Consider the following 22,672-nt stretch of genomic DNA (forward strand, 5'->3'; position numbering starts at 1 on the left):
CTGGGAAAACGTGTGAGTGATACGAATATATGATACATATTTGTATTTACATGAACAAAACATGGAAGACAATGGATTTGTTACACTGAACAATGAACGTAGCCTCTTGTTTAGATTTCAGTCATCCTTTCTTACCTGGAATATAATGTTCTTTGTATGGTAACTGTGACTAGGGAAGTCCATTCATCTTGAATACACAAATCAGACTTGGAAATTTATGCTATTATTTTTTTATCTATTGTTCAGAACCAAGGAAACATTAAAACCTCAGTGCAAGTGAAGACCATTTGTGGATATGCTGACAAAAAGAAACAAAATTTTAGGTTGAATTCAATTAAAAATTTTAATGACTAAATGACATTGATAGTTTGAAAAAATGAATGAATAACATACTGAAAATGGTATTATAAGCATAATTGTAGGAAACTGATGCTAATTCTGTGTTGCAGCATCTTAGAGAAGGTTAAACTTCAGCATCCCCGTAGAGTGCGCAAGACATCGTGTTTGTACTAGTGCTTTTCCACTCTACTCCTTTGCTGAGGTAAAAGAAGTTGCAATAAACTGATCAGCAAAATGCTTTACATTCTCACGAGGAAATCATAGTATAACTGTCGTGAAGTGCTGACTGGAGGTGAGAGTCTCAGCCCATCAATCAGCTTCTCTTTGGAATGGGAAAAATGTAAATATCCACACACAAAAATAGAATTTAAAAAAATAAAAACTCCTTTAAGCACTGTATTTGTGGCACTAAATTTACATATTATGTCCTCTTCCATAAAAAAGCATCATCAAAAAGAACTTGTGCCAGTTTTGTATTAAAAGGCCTATAGAAGTCTCTCAAAATTGCCTTTGTTGTTGGTAGCATAGGTCCCAGACTTCTGTCCTCAGGCCGTCTAGTGTTTGATGCAGGACTCTTTGTAATGAGAGCTTCTTGTTTCTCGCTTAGAGGTCCTGTGGAAAACCAGAATACCATCTCAGAATATTTCCTCAAAATGCCCACGCTAAGGAAGACAAATGACTGACTCAGAAGGTTTGCCAAGGGGAGAAAATAGAGTTTGTGGGAGCAGCAATGATTTTTCAGACTATTGAATAGAAGCATAGATTAGTAAAATAAATCACTGTTAGTAAATATGGAAATCATGTGTTTTCCCTTCACGTTAATAAATCATCCCTGTAACAAGCAGCACAAATCATTTCTGGAGGAAAAAGTTTTCTGAAAACAACCATGACATTGACTACAACTTCCCATTCATCTGGGAGCTGCTATTATTTTACACTCTTACTTACACTTACTTACTCTTACACTCATTTTATGAAATAACCTGATAGAAACTCCACTGGCCTTACTCACGTAAAGCCCTTGTTTTGTTTGGTTTTGAGGTTCTCAGTGGGATTGAAGTCGTACACAGGGACAGTGATGCCCCTGCTTCCAGGAATAAATCTCAGCCCATGACTACCTACTTCAGCAAGATAAAAACCCACAAGCTCTTCCAGCGTAAACCATACTTAGGAAGAAGATGCCAAGCTCTTCATCTGTTCGATCTGCTACATGCAAACTTTCTCATAATCTAGACCAGTGTTTGGACCAGCCAGACTATTTCAGAGCCACATTTGCATCCTCTCACTACTGTCAAATCAACATTGGGCAACATTTTGTCTGCCAGCATTGCTCCAAGGATTAGCAACAGATGTCTCAATCAACACATCAAAAACACAATTTCCCCCTTCTTGCCAGCTAGAAACACAACTTTTCATCTTACTCAGATGTAGGTTTTGCGATTGGTGCATGCCATCAACACCATGGTAGCACTTAAAATTGTTTAAATTGTACTGGAAAGCTCTCACATCTATGTAAACCCATCACAAACAAGCCTAGCCTGCCTTTAGATGCAGGACTGGCTTCCATAAGGTGAGATATATCCCTACATTTTGAATGGTCTTGATTTTTTTTTCTTAATAGTGCTATTAAGATCTTCTAACACCATCCTTTCTATGGGAATTTGGGAATCTTCATTTTCCTTGACTCCAGGCAACAAGATTAATGCATCCTTCGAGACAGATTCACATGCTTTTGGTTTGTTTCTTAATAAAGCAAAAATTGCCTAGAAGAAGGATTACACTGATATTTTGAACTTATCTCAAAGCAGCCAGAAGGTACCTACCCAGACCCAGAAACTGGAACACCATGTGCATGGTGTATTTCACATTTGACGCATGATCCTCCAAGCGAAGAACAAGTATCTGATCTCTGTCAAAAACTGTCAGCCAGTCCAAGAGATATACAACATAGAGCCCGACCTGTAACCTCACCTGTAAGCACAAAAAAATCCACAAACAGATTAAAATTAATTCATCTTACAACACTTCCAGCAGTAAGAAACCAGAATTCACCTCTGTCTTCTGGGCAAAAAAACTGAACACATGTTTTTGAGGAACTATAAAAGGACAATATCTGAACACTTTTTAATCTTCCTCTTGTTTTCAGGGCAGCTTAAGGAAATCTGCAAACAGCCTTTCTACTGGTTAGAGGTTGTCGCTTTGCTAAGGGCTTAACTATGCACTTGGTGCACCAGGCACAGGTCTGTGCACACGCACTGCACAGAGACAACCGTATGCAGAGGGATGCTCAGCCACCTCACCTCCATGCTCTTCCACACTTGGGATGCCCAAGCCTGCATGGAAACACTGAAGGCTTTCAGTCCCTGGCTGAACAGCAGTGGAAGGGAAGATGCTTAGTCCAGCCACCTTCTCCAGGCCCTATGGCTGCTTCTTTCACTTTGTTTATCAGCTGCACCAGATCACGCTGCCATGAGTATCACAAATATTCTGATTTGGTGTCAAGAACCAGATTTGAGTCTATTTCCTCTGACTGCACTAGTTAGATTGAGATCTAAGCTGCAGCAGCAGTGACCGCTAGACAGCGTTAATGGAGCATTGTCTGTGGACACAGTGAGAGCACCAGACTACAATAGATCAGAGATGTGAGAAGACAGCTTTTCAGCCTGTCCTGACTTCATCTCTGGTTTTCTTACCCCCTCCATTTTACATAACAAGCTGAATCATAAAAAAAAAGGTAGTCTGGTGTTCTCCAAAGTCCAACCTCCAACTGTGCTTATAAATATTTTTATAAATCCCTTCAGGCTCAGAAGAGAGAAACATAAATCCCAAGTCATAAGCATCTTTCATAAAAGAGACTTAACATCTTCAAGTCGCATTACCACAGAAACGATGAACTCAGATAACAATATTCTTTTTAACTTCTTACACTGACTCATGTGGCCTATATTGACACCTAAATGCCAGTAAAATAAGCCATATTTTGAACTACCGCTGTGTCTTTATTGTGATGACATGTGACTCTGATGAGTGTCTTTGCATGCTTTTAACAAAAAGCCTCCATATTTAGCAATTTCCTTATACATGTGCTGCACAAGAACCTGAAACGTCTTATTTGATTAAAACATCAGCCTAACACATAACAATACTGTCAGGGCAGCACGTCAGCCCTCACTTACTGCCCCTTGTCACTGCACACAGGGACAAACGTGTGGCTCAGTGCTGGGGTTTGCCTTTCCTTCTCCTGGAAGATGAAGGTGAGGGAAAGACAAGCATCGACTGCGTGGTACAGTTTGGGATGGCAGCATTTTCCCACAGGAGCTTAGAAGCTTTTTTAAAGCTTTTTTTTCCAGAATGGAATTTTAACTAACACATCCCCATAATTTTAACTAATATGTCCCCATAATTTTCAGTTTTCTTGCGATCAGCAGGAACCTTGATTTTTCTCCGTACACAGTGTGCTTTAGTGACTGTTTCATCACAGTCCTTCTAAATCAGGCTGTTTCATTCCATAAAGCTCCAGTGCTTCCCCTATGTATCAAAGGTGTCAGTAGGGTTTCCCAAGCCCTTCTCCCACCCATAATATCAGTTATCTCCACTTCCAGTTTGATCACCCTGCCTTGGAAAGCCTTTCTCCAGGCATTGTGCTCTCCACTGACGCTAAGTGAGGACAAGCTGACAAACAGCCCTCTCTTTACAGGTTAGCATCTCTCAGCAGTGACAATGTCTACTACAACTCTCTTGCTTCAGGAATATAGTAACAAATAGCAAAACAAAAGTCTTCTGGGGCAGTTGCCCAATTAGCAATCCAATGCGCTCATCAGGGAAATTAAGCCCTACTTTTTCAATATACAGCAACCCATGCACATAAAAGACTTTAGCCACTTAGCTAAAGGAGTACGGTTAGCATTTGTGTTTTATGACAAACACCTGCATGTGGGTCCCTGAAACAACGCATCATCTGCTTGTTTACAAAAGGATCTTCTTCAGCAGGCTGCCTAAAACAATAAAGATTGGTTCTGCATCCTGAGGATGAAGGTAATAGGAAAAATCTTTCCTTCTGGTTCTCTCTCTCCCTTTCCCCATGCTGGAAGAAATGCATTTGTGCAAGCAAATGCCTGTGAAGAATTGTGATGCTGCCGGGCAGCAGCTCATGTCTGTGGAGGTCCTTGAGGCTTTCATCAAAGACCAGCAGCTCCAGTCTACCTGCCAAGGTGAGTAAGAGGAATGTCCCATTTGTCCTCCTGCTGCAGGGCTCAAGCCTGTGCAATACACTCTTTTATGGTGATTTTATGGAGTGGAGGAGGCAATAACTTCACCCCAGAGACAAAGGAGGGATGTATTCCCTCTGAGTCTTTTACAGCTTGGGCAAATAAAAGAGGATTGAAGTGCAAATAAAAGAGGATTGAATGGCAAACTGGCCAGATGTGATACTTCAAGTCAATCTCTTCCATATTATTCTGCAAAGGCTTTTTTTGTCCCCTCAAGCAAAATTTGAAGCCAGCTTTACACTAAAATGTGTATTTTGGAATACTGTAATACTTCTTCATTCCCCTGCCAGCAGTTTCTGTATTTCCTTTCATCATTTTTGACTCTGCACATTTTTTTTTTTTAAAAGAAAGGTTTTATGTAGTTATTGGTAGCCTTTTCTTGAAAAAGAATACATAAATTATTCTGAATTTGAGGCAATTTCACACCACAAAGATCCTTGCTGGAGCTACTTTTTTGGAGAGATATACAGAAAGCTTACACATTTAACTGCAATCTTCACTAAACATGCTCTCCATGCACTTGCACAATAGAAAGACTTTATTGTTGCTGTTGGCATTCATCAGGGAACAGGCTCAGCTGAGCCAGTACATCAGCATTTACATGCTTACATATATATTTGTCATCCACTTTACAACTGAAAAGGGAGAAACTTTCATTTCTTGGTACTTATTTGCACAACATTTTGGTATTTTAATAACCTTGACCCCATGTAGCGTTAAACAAGCAAGGAATCAGACGTTCATGGAAATACGCACGGGCATGGCATTGTTGAGGGTGTTGTTGTAGACGCAGGCTCGCAGGGAGTAATCCAGCATGCAGTTCTCAAACAGCTGCAGGGATTCAGCCACTTTTTCATGGAAATCTTCCACAGATTTATTAGCACTTGCAAAGTACAGATAATCAGAGTACAATCTGTGGAGCGAGACATGCAAGTGAATGAGAGAGGGAATGAAAAGAGATTTATTTACATGAAAATGGCAATCAGTGACATGGATTGAGGAAAGGTTATGTATGTGTACCACTGCTCCTTCAGTCACTGACACATTTCTTATCAATTTTGATGGGGTTTGGCTCAGAGTAACATCCACTCCAGGGTGCTCCTGAACATCATTCCCACTTTTAAAGTCAGCTTTCCTTGAGAACCTGACCCTAGTAACTGTGCGAGCCAGTATCTTCTCTTGAGGGCAAATTTTTCATAGGTATGTACTTTAATTTTACATTATCTATGAGCAGTAGAACTGGTCTCAGCTGACACTGGTACCTCTCAGTATTTGGTGCTCCACTCTGCTGTGGACAGAACAGTCCTCTTCTCAAAAGCTTAAAGTCAACGTTAAAAGCAACAGAGGAAAGGTATGGGTTAAAAAGAGTGATTTTTATGGGATTACCTAGCTGGCTACCATCAAGAGTAGGAAAGAGTCCAGATTTCCTATTTTCTACAGAAAGCTCCACCTCCAATCTTACAGTGACTTTTCAACAAAAACTTCCAATTTACAATATCTCACCTCTTTATTTTCTTAAGCTGAAAGGCTGCAGTTCAGCACATGGTTCATATTTGTACCACCGTCTGTGGTGCTGCATTCTCCAAGCAGTCTCACCTCTGATTTGAGGGGAGCAGGATGTGGCTGCACAGATGCTTGCAGGCGAGCAGAGGCCCTGCATCAGCTGCTGCTGTGAGCAAGAGCCACCAGCAAGAAGAATTGCTCTCCATTACAGCAGAGGAGCATCCCCTCACTGCACAGTTTTAGCACAAGTTTCACAATTGCTAAAATATCACTCAAAAATGTGATATCTTAATTCAGACCCTTTGCGGGGTGGGAGGGGGAAACAACCCAATCCTACAGGTGATAAAATATCTACATTGGCATTAACACTCGATCCTTGATTGAACTTTTCCAAGATAGCCATGGTCCAAAGAGACAAAGGAGATGCACCTACATCAAATCACCTCATCAAAATGCAACTACCACAAATCATCCACTGAACGTGTATTTTAATATTCTTTCATATTTAGGCCTACAAACTATGACCAGAACCACAGTGTTTGGTTTTGGTTTTGTAACACATGAGGAGTCCCTTCCCTAGGCATGTTTCACAAACACTGCGCCTCCACAGCACCCACCTCTCAGCGCAACTCCAGAAATCCTAGAGATCTTTCAGTCTCTTTCAAAAAACACAGTTTTCTAAGAAATTAGCTAAACCCCCAATCTATTTAAGTGTCCTTTTCTTGCTGCAGTGACCTTGTGCATTCCACTTTATTTTTTAACATCCCTAGATTTCCACAGGTGCTTAAAAATTCATCATTTAATTTAGAAATTTTAGGCCCTAATCCAGCAAAGCACTCAAGCACAGGAACAGCCCCTCTGCACTCACTATTTATGCTAGTGTTTTGCAAGAACAGGACTTTAATTCCCATGTGAAACAAATGAAGCCTCTCTGTTCATTTGAAAAGGAAGAAAAGGGATGCATTAGTTGCAGGATGCTTTTAATTCAATCATGTACATGGGTTTTTTTTATAGAAAAGAAATGACAGCACACTGTAGAAGATGACACAGAGGCACCCAAAACTGTCTGTAGGAGTCACCAGCTAAGTCAGACAAATAATCTGATCTTTGTCCATTTCTTCCCAGTCTGGTAAATGCAGAGAAACTCCATCTCAGAGCAGATGGAGGTGGCCAGGCTTGGACCAGACTGGATAGACAGCCTCTTTCAAAGTGATGCCCACCAGTGCTTGAGGACCACAACCATGGCATCATGGGTGTCTCCTGCTCTGCAATGGGACGCCTTGGGTCTTTCATGCTGCACCTACCAGAGCCAACCCACCAGTGCAGGGCATGAGAATGGGCTGGGGAGAAGCTAAGGGGCACCGCCAGCCATCTTCAGCTGAACAAGGCACGCAGCTCCTGCTGACAGGAAAGTGTGTACATCAACAAGACTTGGGCTTGACTGGCTTGTCCCAGGGAAGGCAGGACCAGCCACTCCTGGCAGAGGAGATAAAAATGCTTCTTGCTGGGGGAAAACCAGCCAGCAAGCACCACGTGCAGCATGGGCCTGGCTGCAATTTTATTTAAAAGGTTTAATATGACTGCTTAGAATAGTAATTATTCATTAAAATAAATGCATGACTTTAAAGACTTGCTGGCATCTTAGGGAAAAATATATTCTTGAAGAAAAGTTCTCTCTCTTCAGGGTAGTCAAGATTTTTCTGTATTATATTCCATCTGTTTTTAATTCTGGCAACATCTGCCTGGAAATGAAGCCTTTGCTGATTAGGATTTCAGATGTTCCGGCTACTTGAAGCCATTACCCTCAATCGCTATTCATCATAATGAAAAAGTGGCATCACAGACACCCACCACCACAAACCTTAACCTCTTCCAAAAATCCCCCACTGGGACACAGACCAAGAAGCTGTGCAGGTTAGACCAGACTTTGTCCCAGACCCTGAGCAGCACCCATATTCCCCTGGCAACTGCAAAGCAATGTCCCACTGCCCTGCATCACCACCCAAGCTGCCCCTTCTGTTGGGGCTGCTTTTGCTTCTGTAGTTCATCTGAGCCATCAGCAACAACGGGATAGGGAATCGTAAACAGAAAGAATCCAATTTATCATAAATATAGTAAGGGAGGTGAAATTGGGTTTTTATTTTGACCTTATTAAAGCTGGCAAAAAGACACCCACATTACAGAAGGTGGTTAAAGCAAGCAGGGAATTAGTTGGTAATTCACTACTTCAGCCAGTGCTCTCACATAAAATCACCATCTGCTAAATCCCAAGGTCGTGAGATGCCATTAAAAGTTGAGAGCTGTATTTCCTGGCACAGGAGGTAGGATGCACTCTCACAGTTCTGCCTCTCACAGGTAGTCATATCCTGCCATTGGTGAAGCTCACCAAAGAGCACCCGTCCCTTCCTGATGTCAAGGCTCTCCCGGCAGCTGCCCTTCTCTCAGTGCTGGAGCTCACACCACAGCCTGGTCCTCACCACCATCTGTCTCCCCTCCTCTTCCCTGGGTGTTTCTGGGGCTTTGCCCCAAGCACTGACCCAGCCCTACATATCCTGAATATTCCTATGGAGGTGCAGAGAGAAGGAATTCACACCCTCTCGGTCTGATCCTTTTGGACTCTGTCTCCATCCCCTCCACTCTCCCCCTTACCCTCATCATCCTCCTCCTTCAGAGGACACAGCAGAAATGCCCTAAATCTGGAGGAAGACTGAAGAGGAAAATACAAGTGGAAAGAAAGGCATTCCAGGCTAAGGCAATGGAGAACCATTCAAGAACAGCCCACACCTTGCAAAAGCAGAGCCCTTTCACTGCAAACAAAGTCAGGAAGACCAAGGATAAATTCCTAAGTAGCTACTGGTGTGTAATCGACAAGTGCCTAGTGAAGCTGTCTACAACTGTTGCACCCAGAATTTTTAAGATTAAAAAAAAGTTTGGGTAACTTGCAGACTCTGGAGCTCTTTGTAGCCTTCGTTCACTTTGAACAGTATGCCCGTTGAAGAATAAACCTTATGATCTGACATGTATTAAAGCACTTCACAGGATCCCTTGTGCTGAGGCCTCTAAATGCAGTACCACACCCAGCCTCGTGAGTCCTGCTGAGAACCAGGGCACGTTAGCTCAGGTAATGGAGCTCTATTGTACTTGGCAATGAGTAAATTATGTTTTTCAGAGTGGCCGAGGTGTCCATGCATGGCACTGACTTCGGCACTTACATACACATGCCCCTCTTTAAAACACTACCGTAAGTACATATAGCAAAACACACAGACCGAAACCCCTTGGCACCACAAACCAAGGAACTCTGTCAAATGCCATGAGAATGTTCATTTGCATCCAAGAGCATGAGATCGAAGCAAATTATTATAGTAAGACATTTTTGTTGCATATTTTAGCAGTGTGATCCTTGCTCACCTTTCAACAGGGTCTCTCAGCATGATGATAAGTTTGGCGTTCGGTTGGAAGGCATGGATAAAGTCCTGGATTAAGAAGGGAGGTTCTCCTTCAGTACTGTTGTCATAGAAGAAAATCCAAGCATTGTTGTCCCACATTGTCGAGGCACTGGCCTCCCCTGAAAATTAAAAGTAACTCTGCTAGTAACTCATTTTATTCTTGAATCAGAGTGGAAACAGGCTGAATTTCAAGCGGGTGTAGAGTGATTAAAATTGACCCTACTAATTTCAACGCACCCTGGTTCTTGCAGATTGCTCTGGCTGATGCTCCCCAGAGCCAGGGCAGTCCCACTGCCTTGCACTTTTTTGAAGGCAGGGATGGCTAAGGCAGGTTTTATGGAATTCCACCTGAAGTATTCCTGCCCGCTGACCACTCTGCTCCCTGTCAGCAGTTAGCACATGCAAATGTATTTGACCTGGGCTGGAACGGACTGCTCGGGGGTTTGGTTTACCCTCCAGCAAGGAGGCAGGCACTCAGCACTGCCAAAGACCTGTTGTCCTCCCTGTAGCACCCAAAGGCCGGGTTTGATGCTCATCATCTCAGAGAACGAACTTGTGAACAAATTGTACAATTTGACACAAACTAAAGAAAAAAGTGGATGCTACCTCTCCAGCAGATCAACAGCATGTAGAACATGAATGGGAGAGAGGGGGAGCACACTAAAAATAATGCACTATCAGCTGAACTGTGTCACTGCCATCTGAAATAACTCTTTTCCTATTTTTAGCCCCTCATTTTCCAGAATTATCCATTATCAGAGCTTTTTTTTGTAGCACTACAATTATTCATGTAGACTAAGTCAAATAAGTGTTTATTAAGTATCGGACAAAAGTACTATAGAATAAATAACACATTTGATCAAGCACCAGATTGTGATATTTTTAGTTTCTCAGGAGGCTTACTTGAAAGTAACACTACAGGGAGAAACACAATCATCAGCGTCTCTGCCATAAAAAGGTACATGGTGCTTCAGCTGCTAAATAAATGATCTAAGGCTATGTTTTGAATTGTGTCATCTTCCCCATTTTTTTAAGCAATACTGGCATTTATGTGGAACACTGCTGTTTAATAAAACATGTACAGAAACTTTTTGGAAACCGCTACTCTTTGACAGTCTAATGACAGCTAATTCTTATTAATGAAGGTTTTCAAATAAAAAGGAATGAGATGAAAAAATAATAATGTTGTGGCTCATAAACTTGCACACAATTTCCCTTTTTCTCTCTCTCTTCTGGTAAAGTCCAACAAAGATTTTAAAAGATGGGTGAAACACAACATGAAAAAAGCACTGGCTCCAAACTTCAGCTTAACATAATGTGATTCATTAATAAAGTCTGGGAGCTGTTAGAAAACACATTAATCTTCCAGCATGTTAATTTTGCCTCTTTTCAGGAGGAGGAGATCAGGTCCATTGGCTAAAGCTGGGTGTCTTCAATAGCTCTGCTTTACCATCCTAAATTAATTACCCAAAGCACTGCCTAATCATCAGTGGGCTTTGACTTGTCAATTAAAACTCAATTAGCTCAGCTCCCACACTGGGAGAAGCAGAAACACCAAAGTCCAAATTCAGGACAAGAGCCGAAACAGCCATACCAAACCACCACGCAGCTCTTTCTGCATTACCAGGAGATGGCATAAGGAGAACTGACAGAACTGGGCACCACCAGCATGACCTTGCAAAGTCACTGCTATGTCTCTGTGACAGGAACAGCTTAAACTGCTCCCTCAAAAATGTTTGCCTAAATTGGGCCAAAGACTGAAGTCTCTGGCCTCATGAAGCAATCTATTCCTCTCTAGAACAGCTTTATGATGTGCCTTTACACTCCTCCGCTCTGCAGACCACTGATCATGTTTGATGCTGTTGGATTTATTCCACTTAGCTCACAGAAAGTGACCAACACTGAGCACAAGAACGTCTGCTGACACACGTGCTTTCTGAACTAAACAACATCAGAGCATTTACACACAAACGGGCAGATTCTCTTAACATCACAGACCAGAACACTCCTCAGAAACCATTTCAGCTCGATAGCTGCCATGACCAAAAGCCTGCAGGTAGCACAAGCAAGGGAAGATGACGGGCACAGGACCAGATCATGCTGAAGCATCAACAGGGACCCAAGGTACTGCTCTGAGGCAGTCAGTTCAGGAAAGCCTGGGTCCAAGAAGGCAAATCTTCGCAAAACAAGATGATTGTCAAGAATTAAGGTGGGGAGAAAAATAATTTAAAAAATCATCTGGTCTCTGCTGAATCTTGTAATTTTAATTTCCTGAAGCAGCCAAAAATAGTCCTGACAATTTCACAGTGTTCCCTTCTGTTTTGTAATACAGGGTTAATATCTGCAAAAAGGATGAGCCAACAAAACATGAGATAAATTAATCGCTGCTGTGGTAATTATGTCAAATCACTGCAGTGCAACAAAACACATACTAATTTTTCTTATGGACTTGAAGAACATATGAGTAACTAAACTGCCTAAAGAATAGATGTATACCCTTTTACTCAGTCATTAATGGATTAAAATCAGACTGTGTTTTCATAAGACATTCCTCTGAATTTATCATATTAATGATCACAAATAAACAAGGTCTGCTCAGGATGCCTCAGGCCACATCAGCATTGTCCTCTTCAGTTCCTGTCGAAGTAGATGTCAGCTTTTGTTGGAAAATGCAATTATGACCCACTAGGAATAATATCTAAAGAAGCTTAACTTTTCAAAATAATGTAACATGATGAACTACTGAGATGTTTATAGTTTGAATTCAATTTTTCTTCCTAGTCATCTGAAATAAGAAAATTAAGGATACTAAGCTAACCTGATATTCATACAGATTCATGTCAGACTAGCTAGCTTTGTTTTGTTTTTTACCAAGGTCATAAAAGACTGACTTAATGAGCATAATCATTCAGGGCTTTTCCTGTAAACTTAATAAGAAAAGCAAACAGAACCTTAATGAAACAAGAAATGAGACTACAGGAAAAAGAAACACAAAGCGAACTCTCAAAAAAGCTGTAACAGGAGGTAAGTAATCAAAGATGTACATTGCCAATTACATTAGTGAATTTAATTAGTATAAGCACTTCATCCATGAAAGGACAGGAGATATTCTTGTAAGCAGGAGGAAAATCTGCAGACGTCCTTGATGACAACATTTCTAAAGATCTCATCTTGAAAACTTTGTTCATTTGAATATTTAATAAAGCGAATGATAGACTTAAATGGAGACTGCAGAAGTACTGAACAACTGTGACTACAGCCGAGCACCTGGTTTCAGCACTGTTCCACCTAGCCAACAATAGCTCACTTTTTTTTTGTTAGAATAAGACTGAAAAAAAGTAGATTCTGAGGGTATTCCCTCTGAGGTCATACAGAAAAACCTGTCTCTGTTTTCTGCAGAACAACTGCAGGCCAACTTGAAAAGTTCCTTCTCAGCAAGGAGCTCTTGCACAACTAGCATTGTCATAGAACGTGTCTGGTTTCCCTGGGAAATTTTGAGGTGACAGAGTAAGAAGGGCAAAACTCTTTTGCCCAAAGTTTTCTGGTTTTGGCAGACAGCAAAAGCAGAACTTGGAAACTGGGCACTGAAAACCAGTGGCACCGTGGCCCACAGTGGAGGAGCGCGGCAGATCAATCACTGTGTCACAGAAAACAAACAAGGATCCCTCCCTCAAGCCCGGTCCTAACCACAGGCTTCCATAAGGTACAATGCAACCACTTTGCTGAATTACCTGAGTAGCATTAAAAATTATTTAATATTAACTGAAACTACAAGATCATCTTCAAACAGTATCCTGTGCACTTCTAGGCTTCACATCTGAAAAGAAATACCACACAAGACAGCTTCAGCTTGACTTTGTATAGCTCTTCTCCTGAAACCTGCATTATCTTTGCTCCATGTTATCACTTCTAGATAGAAACTCTGTCTGAAAAACATGCAGTTAACTTTCAGAAAATGAAGTCACTTAGATGAGACTGAGCTGAAGTCGGAAAACTGATTCTACTTTAGTTCAAACCACAACATTAAGAAAGCAGATCAGGAGATTAATCATATTTATTTCAGTCCACTGTAGGCTGCATAGAGATGGTGACCCAAAAACTGGTGGTCCTTCCTCCTACAGATATCTTATATTGGAACCTGAGAGGAGCCTCTTGGAGCTGTTGCCATCACAGAGATTGTCTCAAATTGGCCCACAGGATTTGTACAGCCCCCATCGCGTATTGTAACAGCATAATTGGTGTGTCACCCCAGGCACGTTGCTGCAGCATTTGAACCTGAAGCTAAGACACTGTGGTTACAGGCAAACCCCTTGTAATGACAACAAAATGAAAGCAACGTCTGAAGGAGTCACCGAGGTCATCCTCACTCTTTTTTTTTTTTAAAGATCTAATTATTGATGTTCATCAGACATTTATTGCTTGCTCAGGCATTTTCTAGATAATCATTATTTTCTAATGAAGCAAGTAACCACCCTCCAGGAAAAGCCAAGAACTTCTGCATTACCCAAACATGGCAGAGAAAACCAACACCAGGGACCCTGCTTTGTGAACCAGTGACAGCAGGAAAATGTCCCTCTCATGCCTCGGCTCTGAGCGTTGCCCACCTCGAGCCACAGAGATACATTTCAGAGACGTATTTGCCTACCAATTATGATGTTGTTCATGTTGCCACGCTCTTTCGTCACTTCGCTCTGCAGCACACCCTGAATCTGATGGGCTGCTAAGTCAAACAGGTCAAGGTAATCTTCCACCGGGTAGCGATCGTGAAATCCGTCCCTCAGACGAATGATTCCTAAAAACAGTGAAAAGAGAGAAGTCTACAAAAAAAATAAAATCATGGCAGGGCAAGATCAGCTGCTGGTGTAAATCAAGACGGCTTCATCGACACGGCTGGCACTGAGCCAGCTAATGTCAGCACAAAATTAGACTGATCAAGTGTAACACTCAGATAAAAGTGCCAATAATGAAGTAACTGAGATTCGAGATACTATACGATTAAGCCATAAATTCACACCGATAGGAAATATCTTAAGTGTTCGGTTTTACGGTTCCTGCGTGAATAGCTTGCATTTATTTTCTTCTAAATTTAGCCTTTGGAATGAATATAAAAGAACAGAGTCTACTTTCATTTGCACCAATATAAGTTGAAGTTATAGTGGACTCTGACTTGATTTACAGCACTGAAATTGAGAACAGGCTCTGATGCCAAATATGCAAATCCACACACACTTAAAATCAAAAAACTGGGAAATCATTCATGTTTTCATCCTTCACAAGTATGAAAGCTTCACGATAGTGTCTTACATTTCTCCTCTCCTTCCCTACACTTCAGGGTGTGTTCAGAATCACCTTCTCCCTGCATTTCTCAGCATCTTGAGCCACAGCTGTGACTTTTATACTCCTTTTCCCACTCTTCTTTCCAATTCTAGTCTCACTTTTCCACCTTCTGTACATGCTGCCCACGCCTGTCTCTGCATGAATATGTTCACTGTAAAATAACTAGAATCTTCCTCTTGGAAATTGTAGTATCACTGAAAACCCTGTGATCTTTGATACCAAGGTCAAACAAAGTTAGAGCAACCAGCACTCAACAGCTAGACCCAACAACCTGGGCGGAACCCATGCATCCACATTCAGACGATCACACTAAGCACACAGCAGAGCCAGGAATTGAAATTTGTTCTTTGGCATCTCCCCTAGCCTCCAGCCACAAGATTAACCAACCTTGGCACCCAGGGAAGAGAGAACAAGGAGGACATAAACACTTCAGATAGATAAAGTGATGTGTTCAGCCCCACTGCCTTCAGACACCCTTTGAAGGTGCAGTCACAAGGAGCGGATATGTCTTGCTCCAGCAGGCCATAACCTCAGCTTTATCAGCCTGCCTTTGGAGACAGAGGGTCACTGCATGAAATACTGATGTCACCCAGTGGAAGAGCATCAAACATATGTGCCAGTTCCTTGGTGTGAGAGAGCATTATCACACAGAGCATGTCTACTGCCCAGTGCTGCAACAATACCACAGCTCCTGTAACAGAGCACACTTCTATTGATTAAACTGTAAGGACTGAAGCCACCCATATTTCAAATACTGACCCATTATTTATTCATGTAAGAAAGGCTTTATAGAATTTTGCAAACACAAAACTATCGCTGCTGTTCTTTAACTCTCCTATCACAACCTAACAGTTCCTCTTCCTGCTTTTACAAATTCACAGGGTTGAGGTTTTTTTCCCTAGTTTTTCCCAAACCACTGCAATGGCCTCAAGTTGTGCCAGGGATGTTTGGACTGGATGTCAGGAAAAATTTCTTTACTGACAGAGTGGTTAAGCCCTGGCAGAGGCTGCCCAGGGCAGTGGTGGAGTCCCCATCCCTGTAGGGGTTCAAAAAATGTGTGGCCAGGGCACTTTGGGACATGCTTTAGTAGGCACAGTGGGGTTGGGTCGGTGGTTGGTTTTGGTGAGCTTAGAGGTCTTTTCCAACCTTAGGATTCTTTAAATAAACCAAATGAAATGTTCATCATCTTGAAAAGTTTAACCCAAAACATCATTAAACAAAAGCAGATTGGAACCTACAGAGCATCCATCACTTGGATTTTTCCAGTCTATTAACTCCAGTGGTTTCGAGGAAAGCCAATATGGAGCAAATCCATAAACTTCACCCCTAACATAGACACGAAATGTCACAGTTTAATAGAGGCAGCTCTCCTGAATGCCAGAGGACATCTACTCACCAAACCGTTTCCTTGTCCACCAGTGTGGTTCTTTGATCGCTGAGAACCGAACATCGGGGTGTAGCCTGAGCCGGTCGTACAGGTCTGTCGTCCCACACTTGGGCTGACCAATGATGTAGAAATGTGGGAGACAGCGCAAGCGGTAGTGTTTGTCCTTATAATGGTACAAGTGGTTCCAAAATACCTTCCTGAGGTAATCAAATATGGTTCGAAAGCGCTTTGAATACAGTGCATAGGAGTTTGTTGCATAAGGATCTGTGGTTGCGTTTCCTCTGTATTCTTCATACCAACAAGGATTCTTACTATTTGGAAGGAATTTATTAGGAATTACTGAAAACATCTGCAACATAAAGAACAACAATTTCAGTCAAGGCAACAAAAACTGGACAGTTACAATTTTCTAACTTAGCACAACAAGAGAATGCAACAGAACCACTACGTGGACATCTTATAATATATTATGTATTATAATATTACTATAATAAGGGAGAACCCTTATTTTTTTAACTACAAAGTAGTTAAACCTATTTGTTCTGATGACACTGGAATCAAATCCTGCACAAACAGCTGGACTGGGAGAGGAGTACATTTAGAAACTCTTTAACGTTAAGGCTAGGAAGGACCTCAGTAAGCCCCAATTCCTCTGCAACCCCAAGTAATAATTTTTGAGGTCAAACACATAATACTCAAAACAAAGTAACTTCCAGTTTTTAACTCTGAAATATAAGGTTTGCAATGGCTGGGTTTTTAGGGAGACATATTGGTAATCAGTTATTAGAAAGGCTCCTTTCTTCTTTAGCATTTCAGATGATGGACAAATCTAATTCAGAATGATTTTGCCTGAAAAAAGGTAAAAATCCAATGAGACTGCACAGCTATTAGAAGAATGCCTGACTTCTTGTTCCAGGTGCCAAGACCATTTATATAACTCATTTATTTTGTACATGACTCCAAAGGACATGATCTACAATACCAGTTTTTCAATTGCTGTAAAGGACAGAGCTCTAGATGGCGTAAATCACTACAGGAACATCTGGGCAGTTGCAGGAGTTTTTTCTCTCAGTAAAAGCTTGACCCAAAAGTATTGAAATAAGCAAGCATACAGCAGTTGCAGACACACTTTAATTCATACTCACATGTGGCTCTTGTTTCCTCAGCTCTTCTAAATCAGGGCGCTGCCTCGTTATAAACTCTATCTTTGAAGTAATAGTGTCAATAATTAATTTAATGCTTGGATAATCCTTTACATATGAAATATTCATTTTAGAAGGCTGGTAATGGTCTTTCATGTCACTAAGGCTTTCATTGTCCATTAAGTTTGGATTGCTAGTAAAGGCTCCATAATGGAAGGGAGATGGTATTAACAACAGGCCGTGCTTGGCTCCAGTCAGTATGTAGGAAGCCGTCACTAGAGTCATTATAATCAACCCAAATATTAAGCTGCATAGTTTCCCCTTCCTCAAGCAGAAAAACCCATTCCAGCTTTCACTGTGATCAGTCCTCACTTCCAGAACTGCAAGCAGCTTCATCTGCTTGCTGTCAGTGTACAAAGGGATTCTACTTTCTCCTCTGCAAACAGGACACTTCTGGTTGTTGTGATTAGGTCCGCGGCATCTGAAACAATGTCTGTGGAAGTCATTTGGTAATAAATGTATGCAACAATTAATGCAATACCTCATATTACTACTGTTAAACTCCTGTGTTAATGAGCCAAGCACAGCCATAAAAACGCTGCTGAAGCAAGTGAGTCATCTTCTGGAAGGCTGAAATTATTTAATTCCTTGAGTGGATCTACTCAGCAATGCAAAAGGGTAGGTTCCAACCAGAAAAGTTATCACCACTCAAAAAGTGACACATCATATAAAAGTAAAAAAAAAATACAACACCCTCAACCAACACACAAAAATAGATGCACTTTGGACGTGATTTCAAGAGTTTGGCTCAGTGAGAGGAATGTGGCGAAGTAAGCATCAGCTACACAGCTGGCTCAAGTTTTTCCCATTGAACAAAACGGGAAGGAAGAAAAATTGTTACATAGCGTGAAAATATGCAAAAAATAAAAATAACTCATTGTCCTCTGATTTACACTGGCATAGGCAAATACAGGTAGGGATTCCCAGATGTTCTTAAAACAAGTGCGTTCCAAACCAAACTGCTGCTGGTGGAAGCTTCATCTTCCCAGAGATAGTTTCCAAAACTGGCATCGTAAACCTAAAGAAATAAACACACATATATATAGATACATACAGCACAGCGGACATAATCTCTACATTCACCTTCATTCAAAGCCATTGAAAAGTCTATTTTTACATCCATTTGTATGTTAATAAAATGGACTGGAACTGATTGAACCCTTCCCAAATGCAGACACTTCTCATGAAACACTAGCATCAATATTACAAACTCAAGGAAAAGTTGTGTTAACTACATCTTTGACAGATGAGGAAAATGCATTATCCTGAAGCTGAGATGAGAGGAAAAGAAGAATTAAAAATGAAATACGCTTATGCTACAGTAAAGCTGACATTTTAATCACACCAATCACAAGGGAAAATTTAAACTTCCACCAGCAACCATAACTCTACCAACTTACACATAGGCACTACAACAGGCTGCTTAATTAGCTGATGGGTTTGACGACCCACCACAGGGCCATATGACAGGATAACAGTAACAGGATAGAGACACTGATTTTATTTTCTTTAACAACTGCTACTTGCAGACATGCCATTTTACACAATTTTCCAGTCACACTCATGTAATAAAGAAACACAACTGTATTAAACACAGAGAAGTCAGGATATCGTTCCATACTGCCGTTCCTTTCTCTCTACCAGGAAGTTTTCCAAAGCTCATTCCCCAGCCTGCTCCGCACAATGAAGGATGCTCACCAGGCAGCAGAACCTTTCCCCAGCACGAGCCGCTCTTGTTTTTGGGATTCACCCATGAAATCAAGCAATCTACAATCTATCTTCCCTTAGTTTCTTCCACTCAAGTGTTTCCAGTAGCGATAACCACAGAAATACTTCACATTTTTTGTATTAGAGCAGTAGGATGTAAATTGTAGACAGAAGAAGGGTTCTGAGATTTGAGTTGGCAAGAAACCATTTATGTCTTTTGATATTTTAGTTGCAAAACTGCAGTTGGTTCACTGGCAGAATATTACTCCCTTTACACAACAAGCACTGTCTTTGTATATTGTTGAATAATGTAGGATGTAATTTCCTCTTGTTGAAATGAATACTGAATTATTTATGACCGTGTCTATACAGTATTTGTCTGCTTTACGTAAATGTGTACCAGTTCTAACCACACAGCAGAAATCAGCATCAGTGTTTTCAAGCTCCTTGGTGAAAAGCAAGCCTCCTTGTAAAAATGAGCATCTTTGGGAATCTCCTGAGTAGGAAACATGGGTAAAACTGATGACACAGTGGAAAGAGGAAGAATTAATAGCTATCTCCAATTTCAAGATATTCCTGCGGCAGCCAAGGAGACCTGCTCCACCGTTTCCAGCTGAAGTAGGCTTAAGCTAAAAAATACATTTATATGCAACAGAGGACTTCATATCAAACAGGTGAGATCTTTTCTTTGCTAGTTTCCCTGTGCAAAGCCAGTCTGTAAGAGGAGGAACCACTGGATGCACAAGTTGCAGGATACTGGAGAGAAGGTAACACTTGCAGGTACCGCAAAGCAAACAGCACAAGGCAGAGCTGCCGGCAAGAGCTTTGCAATAAATCATTGAAAATGTAGTATCCACTATGTTCCACTCATCACCATACAGGAAGCTAAATAGGGTGAACAGGTAAATCCCACCAAAATTAAAGCATGCAACATTTTTCATCATTCATATGTTTTTGCTCACTATATAGACAATTTCTGAAATTCTGTTTTATTTCTTTTAAACAAACATTTCATAAAATACCTCACCTTTCTCATAAAGTATTGTAAGGGAAGCCTGCCATCAAAATGGCTGTAAAAAGAAATTACTTTCACATGCTCTGTCCCAGAACTAAAATACTCCTGCTCTTTGAATACAACAGATGGAATTGATTTTACATGCACACGTATCTTATGGACATCTAAGCATATGACCTATTTTTCAGGTCACCAGTCTCAATTTTTAATGTGCTTTCCTTTTTTTCAAAATCCTTTAAAATAAAACAAACTTTTGCTAGCGCTCTTAACACTAAATTTTGTACTAGACTTATAATTTTTGATCATATTCATCCTTTCCTACCGCCACATGAAAGCGTGGCGTGCTATTAACCTATTATAAATACACTTCAAGTGCACCAGTAACACATGTCTCAGCTTGATGTACAACTATTTCTCTGTTTGATGTCAGTGGAGCTACAGCACTTGGTTTCCTCTCTTCACGCAACATAATTAAGATGTGAAGCTCATTGAGGCCAAAAGTATGAATGCATTTGAAAGACAGTAGACAATTAATGGAGAGTAAATCTACCAATCGTTGCCATCCTCAATTCCCAGAAGCCAGAAAGGGATGGGGCTGGGAGAAATCTGTTAATACCTGTTCTTACACTGAGTATTTATTACTGGCCATAGTGAGAGGCAGGAAGCAGGGACAGAGGAATCTGCACAGTTAGAAAATAACCCACCAGCTCTCAGGCTGGACAGGACAAAGCCCAGCCAAAGCTTGCCCCTCAGCTATCGCACCCACAGGCTCTCTCTTAATTATTTCTGCCCATTCTCCTGTTACCATCCAGGTCAGGCACCACAGTGAGGATTTGTTTGTTGATGTGTTTATTAGAGATGAGAAAAATGGGACATCTTTCCACAAGGAATCTTATTACTGGTTAGCAAAAGTAAAAACCTAGAACTACCAATATGTGGAGACACAAAAGCACCCCGTGTTCTTTTACTGTTGCTCCCTTGGTATGGGACCTTCAGCTGCTGTGATGTCTATAACTCCTCTCTGTGATGAGAAGCAGCTGCACCACAAGATACTTCTGCTGAAGCATCACCCAAAGTAGACACATGGAACACATCCTCTGTAGCAGACAGCACCCTGGCACCCTTCTCTTTCAAATGAAAGTTACAGTTGCTATAAAAACAAGGATAAGCATGGTTAGCAAAATGAAGGATTAGGTACAAGATAATACTACCAGATCTCATCTGGTCAGTAATTTCTGAAGGAGCACACGGCTCCTAATTTATACTATCTAATGCCATTCTGTGAGGAAGAGCTATGTTTGTTTCATCTGTAGTCTCCTAATTGTTTTCACTAATCTGCATAAATATTCCCACTGCCTAAGTGCCTTCCTGCCAAAGCAGGGAGATTTGTTTAATTCAAGCACTCCGTTTGCACTGCTAATGGTTTTTGAAACCTCAGAGCAAAACTGATGCCACACCCTCCACAAACACTCCAGAACCGAACTTCCCTTTGGTAATATTTCACTCTCGAGAGCTCCTGCAAGGACAGGGATGGGACATCAGTCACAAAACCATGCAGGTCTCCAAGGGAAATGCTGCCCATCACCACATCGTGATAAAGTTCCCCTGAGTCACATGAAAAGGAATGGAAACATGAAAGGGCAGAGCGAGGCTGGTAGAGCAAAACCTTCATTAAAAAGTAAAACCTGCAAAACTTTACCATTACAGATACTCGTTAACTATTGAGCTTCCTGGAGGAGACAAGCATTGAACTGCAGGCTGCACAGCAGTTTGGCTCTCAGATACCTGCTCTTCACAACAAACTAAAATATTTGTACAAGTGTAATGAAGTATTTGTACAGTGAGAGGAAGTTCACCCTCATAGTGGGCAGATTGTACTGTTTCAATAGATAAACAGTACAAGTAATAAAAACCTGACCTAAAAAATAATACAGAAGAAGACTGGGCCAGGAAAGCAGAGAAATAAGGGTAAGTTTTCTCTGTCCTGCTTACTGTACACATTTGGCTCCTCAAGTCAACATTTTTGGAAGTAAACTTTTCCTGAACTTACACCTATTTAGCTCAGACAAATCACAAGCTGCCAGAAAGAAGATATGTCAATAAAATGAGACTCCTGAATCACTGACCTCTGCAACCTCCTTCAAGAAACAGAAAAGAAAATTAAAAACAGAAAGTTGTTGCAGTGATTTGGAAAAGCTACAGGATTCATTACAAAGCTCAGTGACCCGCAGACTGAAGTTACGTAAAACTTCTCTATTTGCTTAAAACAAAGAAACAATTAAAAGAATAAATAAATGCAACTCCCAAGGAATTCTACAAACCCACCACAAACATTTTAAGGCAATCACTTCAAAAACAGTCACGTCTCCAAAGCTAGAACATACAGTCTTAACCCAGGATGATGCATTCAACCTGTGGAACAACTGCTGAACACTTGTTTGAGCATCAAATGTTCTTTAAAGAAC

The 22,672-nt window shown here is 41.1% G+C and overlaps 1 protein-coding gene across 2 annotated transcripts in view; it reads right to left on the minus strand.

Moving 5' to 3' along the window:
- Positions 1-258: 258 nt before the first annotated feature.
- CHST15 (carbohydrate sulfotransferase 15) overlaps positions 259-22,672 on the minus strand; it is a 46,455-nt gene continuing 24,041 nt past the window's right edge. For both annotated transcript variants that reach the window (XM_069863202.1, XM_069863203.1), the window contains exons 2-8: positions 17,429-18,503; positions 16,293-16,632; positions 14,205-14,351; positions 9,522-9,678; positions 5,364-5,520; positions 2,163-2,310; positions 259-951 (exon numbers count right to left, since the gene is read on the minus strand). In XM_069863202.1, coding sequence (XP_069719303.1) covers positions 761-951; positions 2,163-2,310; positions 5,364-5,520; positions 9,522-9,678; positions 14,205-14,351; positions 16,293-16,632; positions 17,429-18,016 — 1,728 coding nt within the window. In that variant the 5' untranslated portion in view covers positions 18,017-18,503 and the 3' untranslated portion in view covers positions 259-760. The remainder of the gene's footprint in view (positions 952-2,162; positions 2,311-5,363; positions 5,521-9,521; positions 9,679-14,204; positions 14,352-16,292; positions 16,633-17,428; positions 18,504-22,672) is intronic.

Source organism: Phaenicophaeus curvirostris, chromosome 9, assembly GCF_032191515.1.
Source record: "Phaenicophaeus curvirostris isolate KB17595 chromosome 9, BPBGC_Pcur_1.0, whole genome shotgun sequence".
In the NCBI taxonomy this organism is placed as follows: Eukaryota; Metazoa; Chordata; class Aves; order Cuculiformes; family Cuculidae; genus Phaenicophaeus; species Phaenicophaeus curvirostris.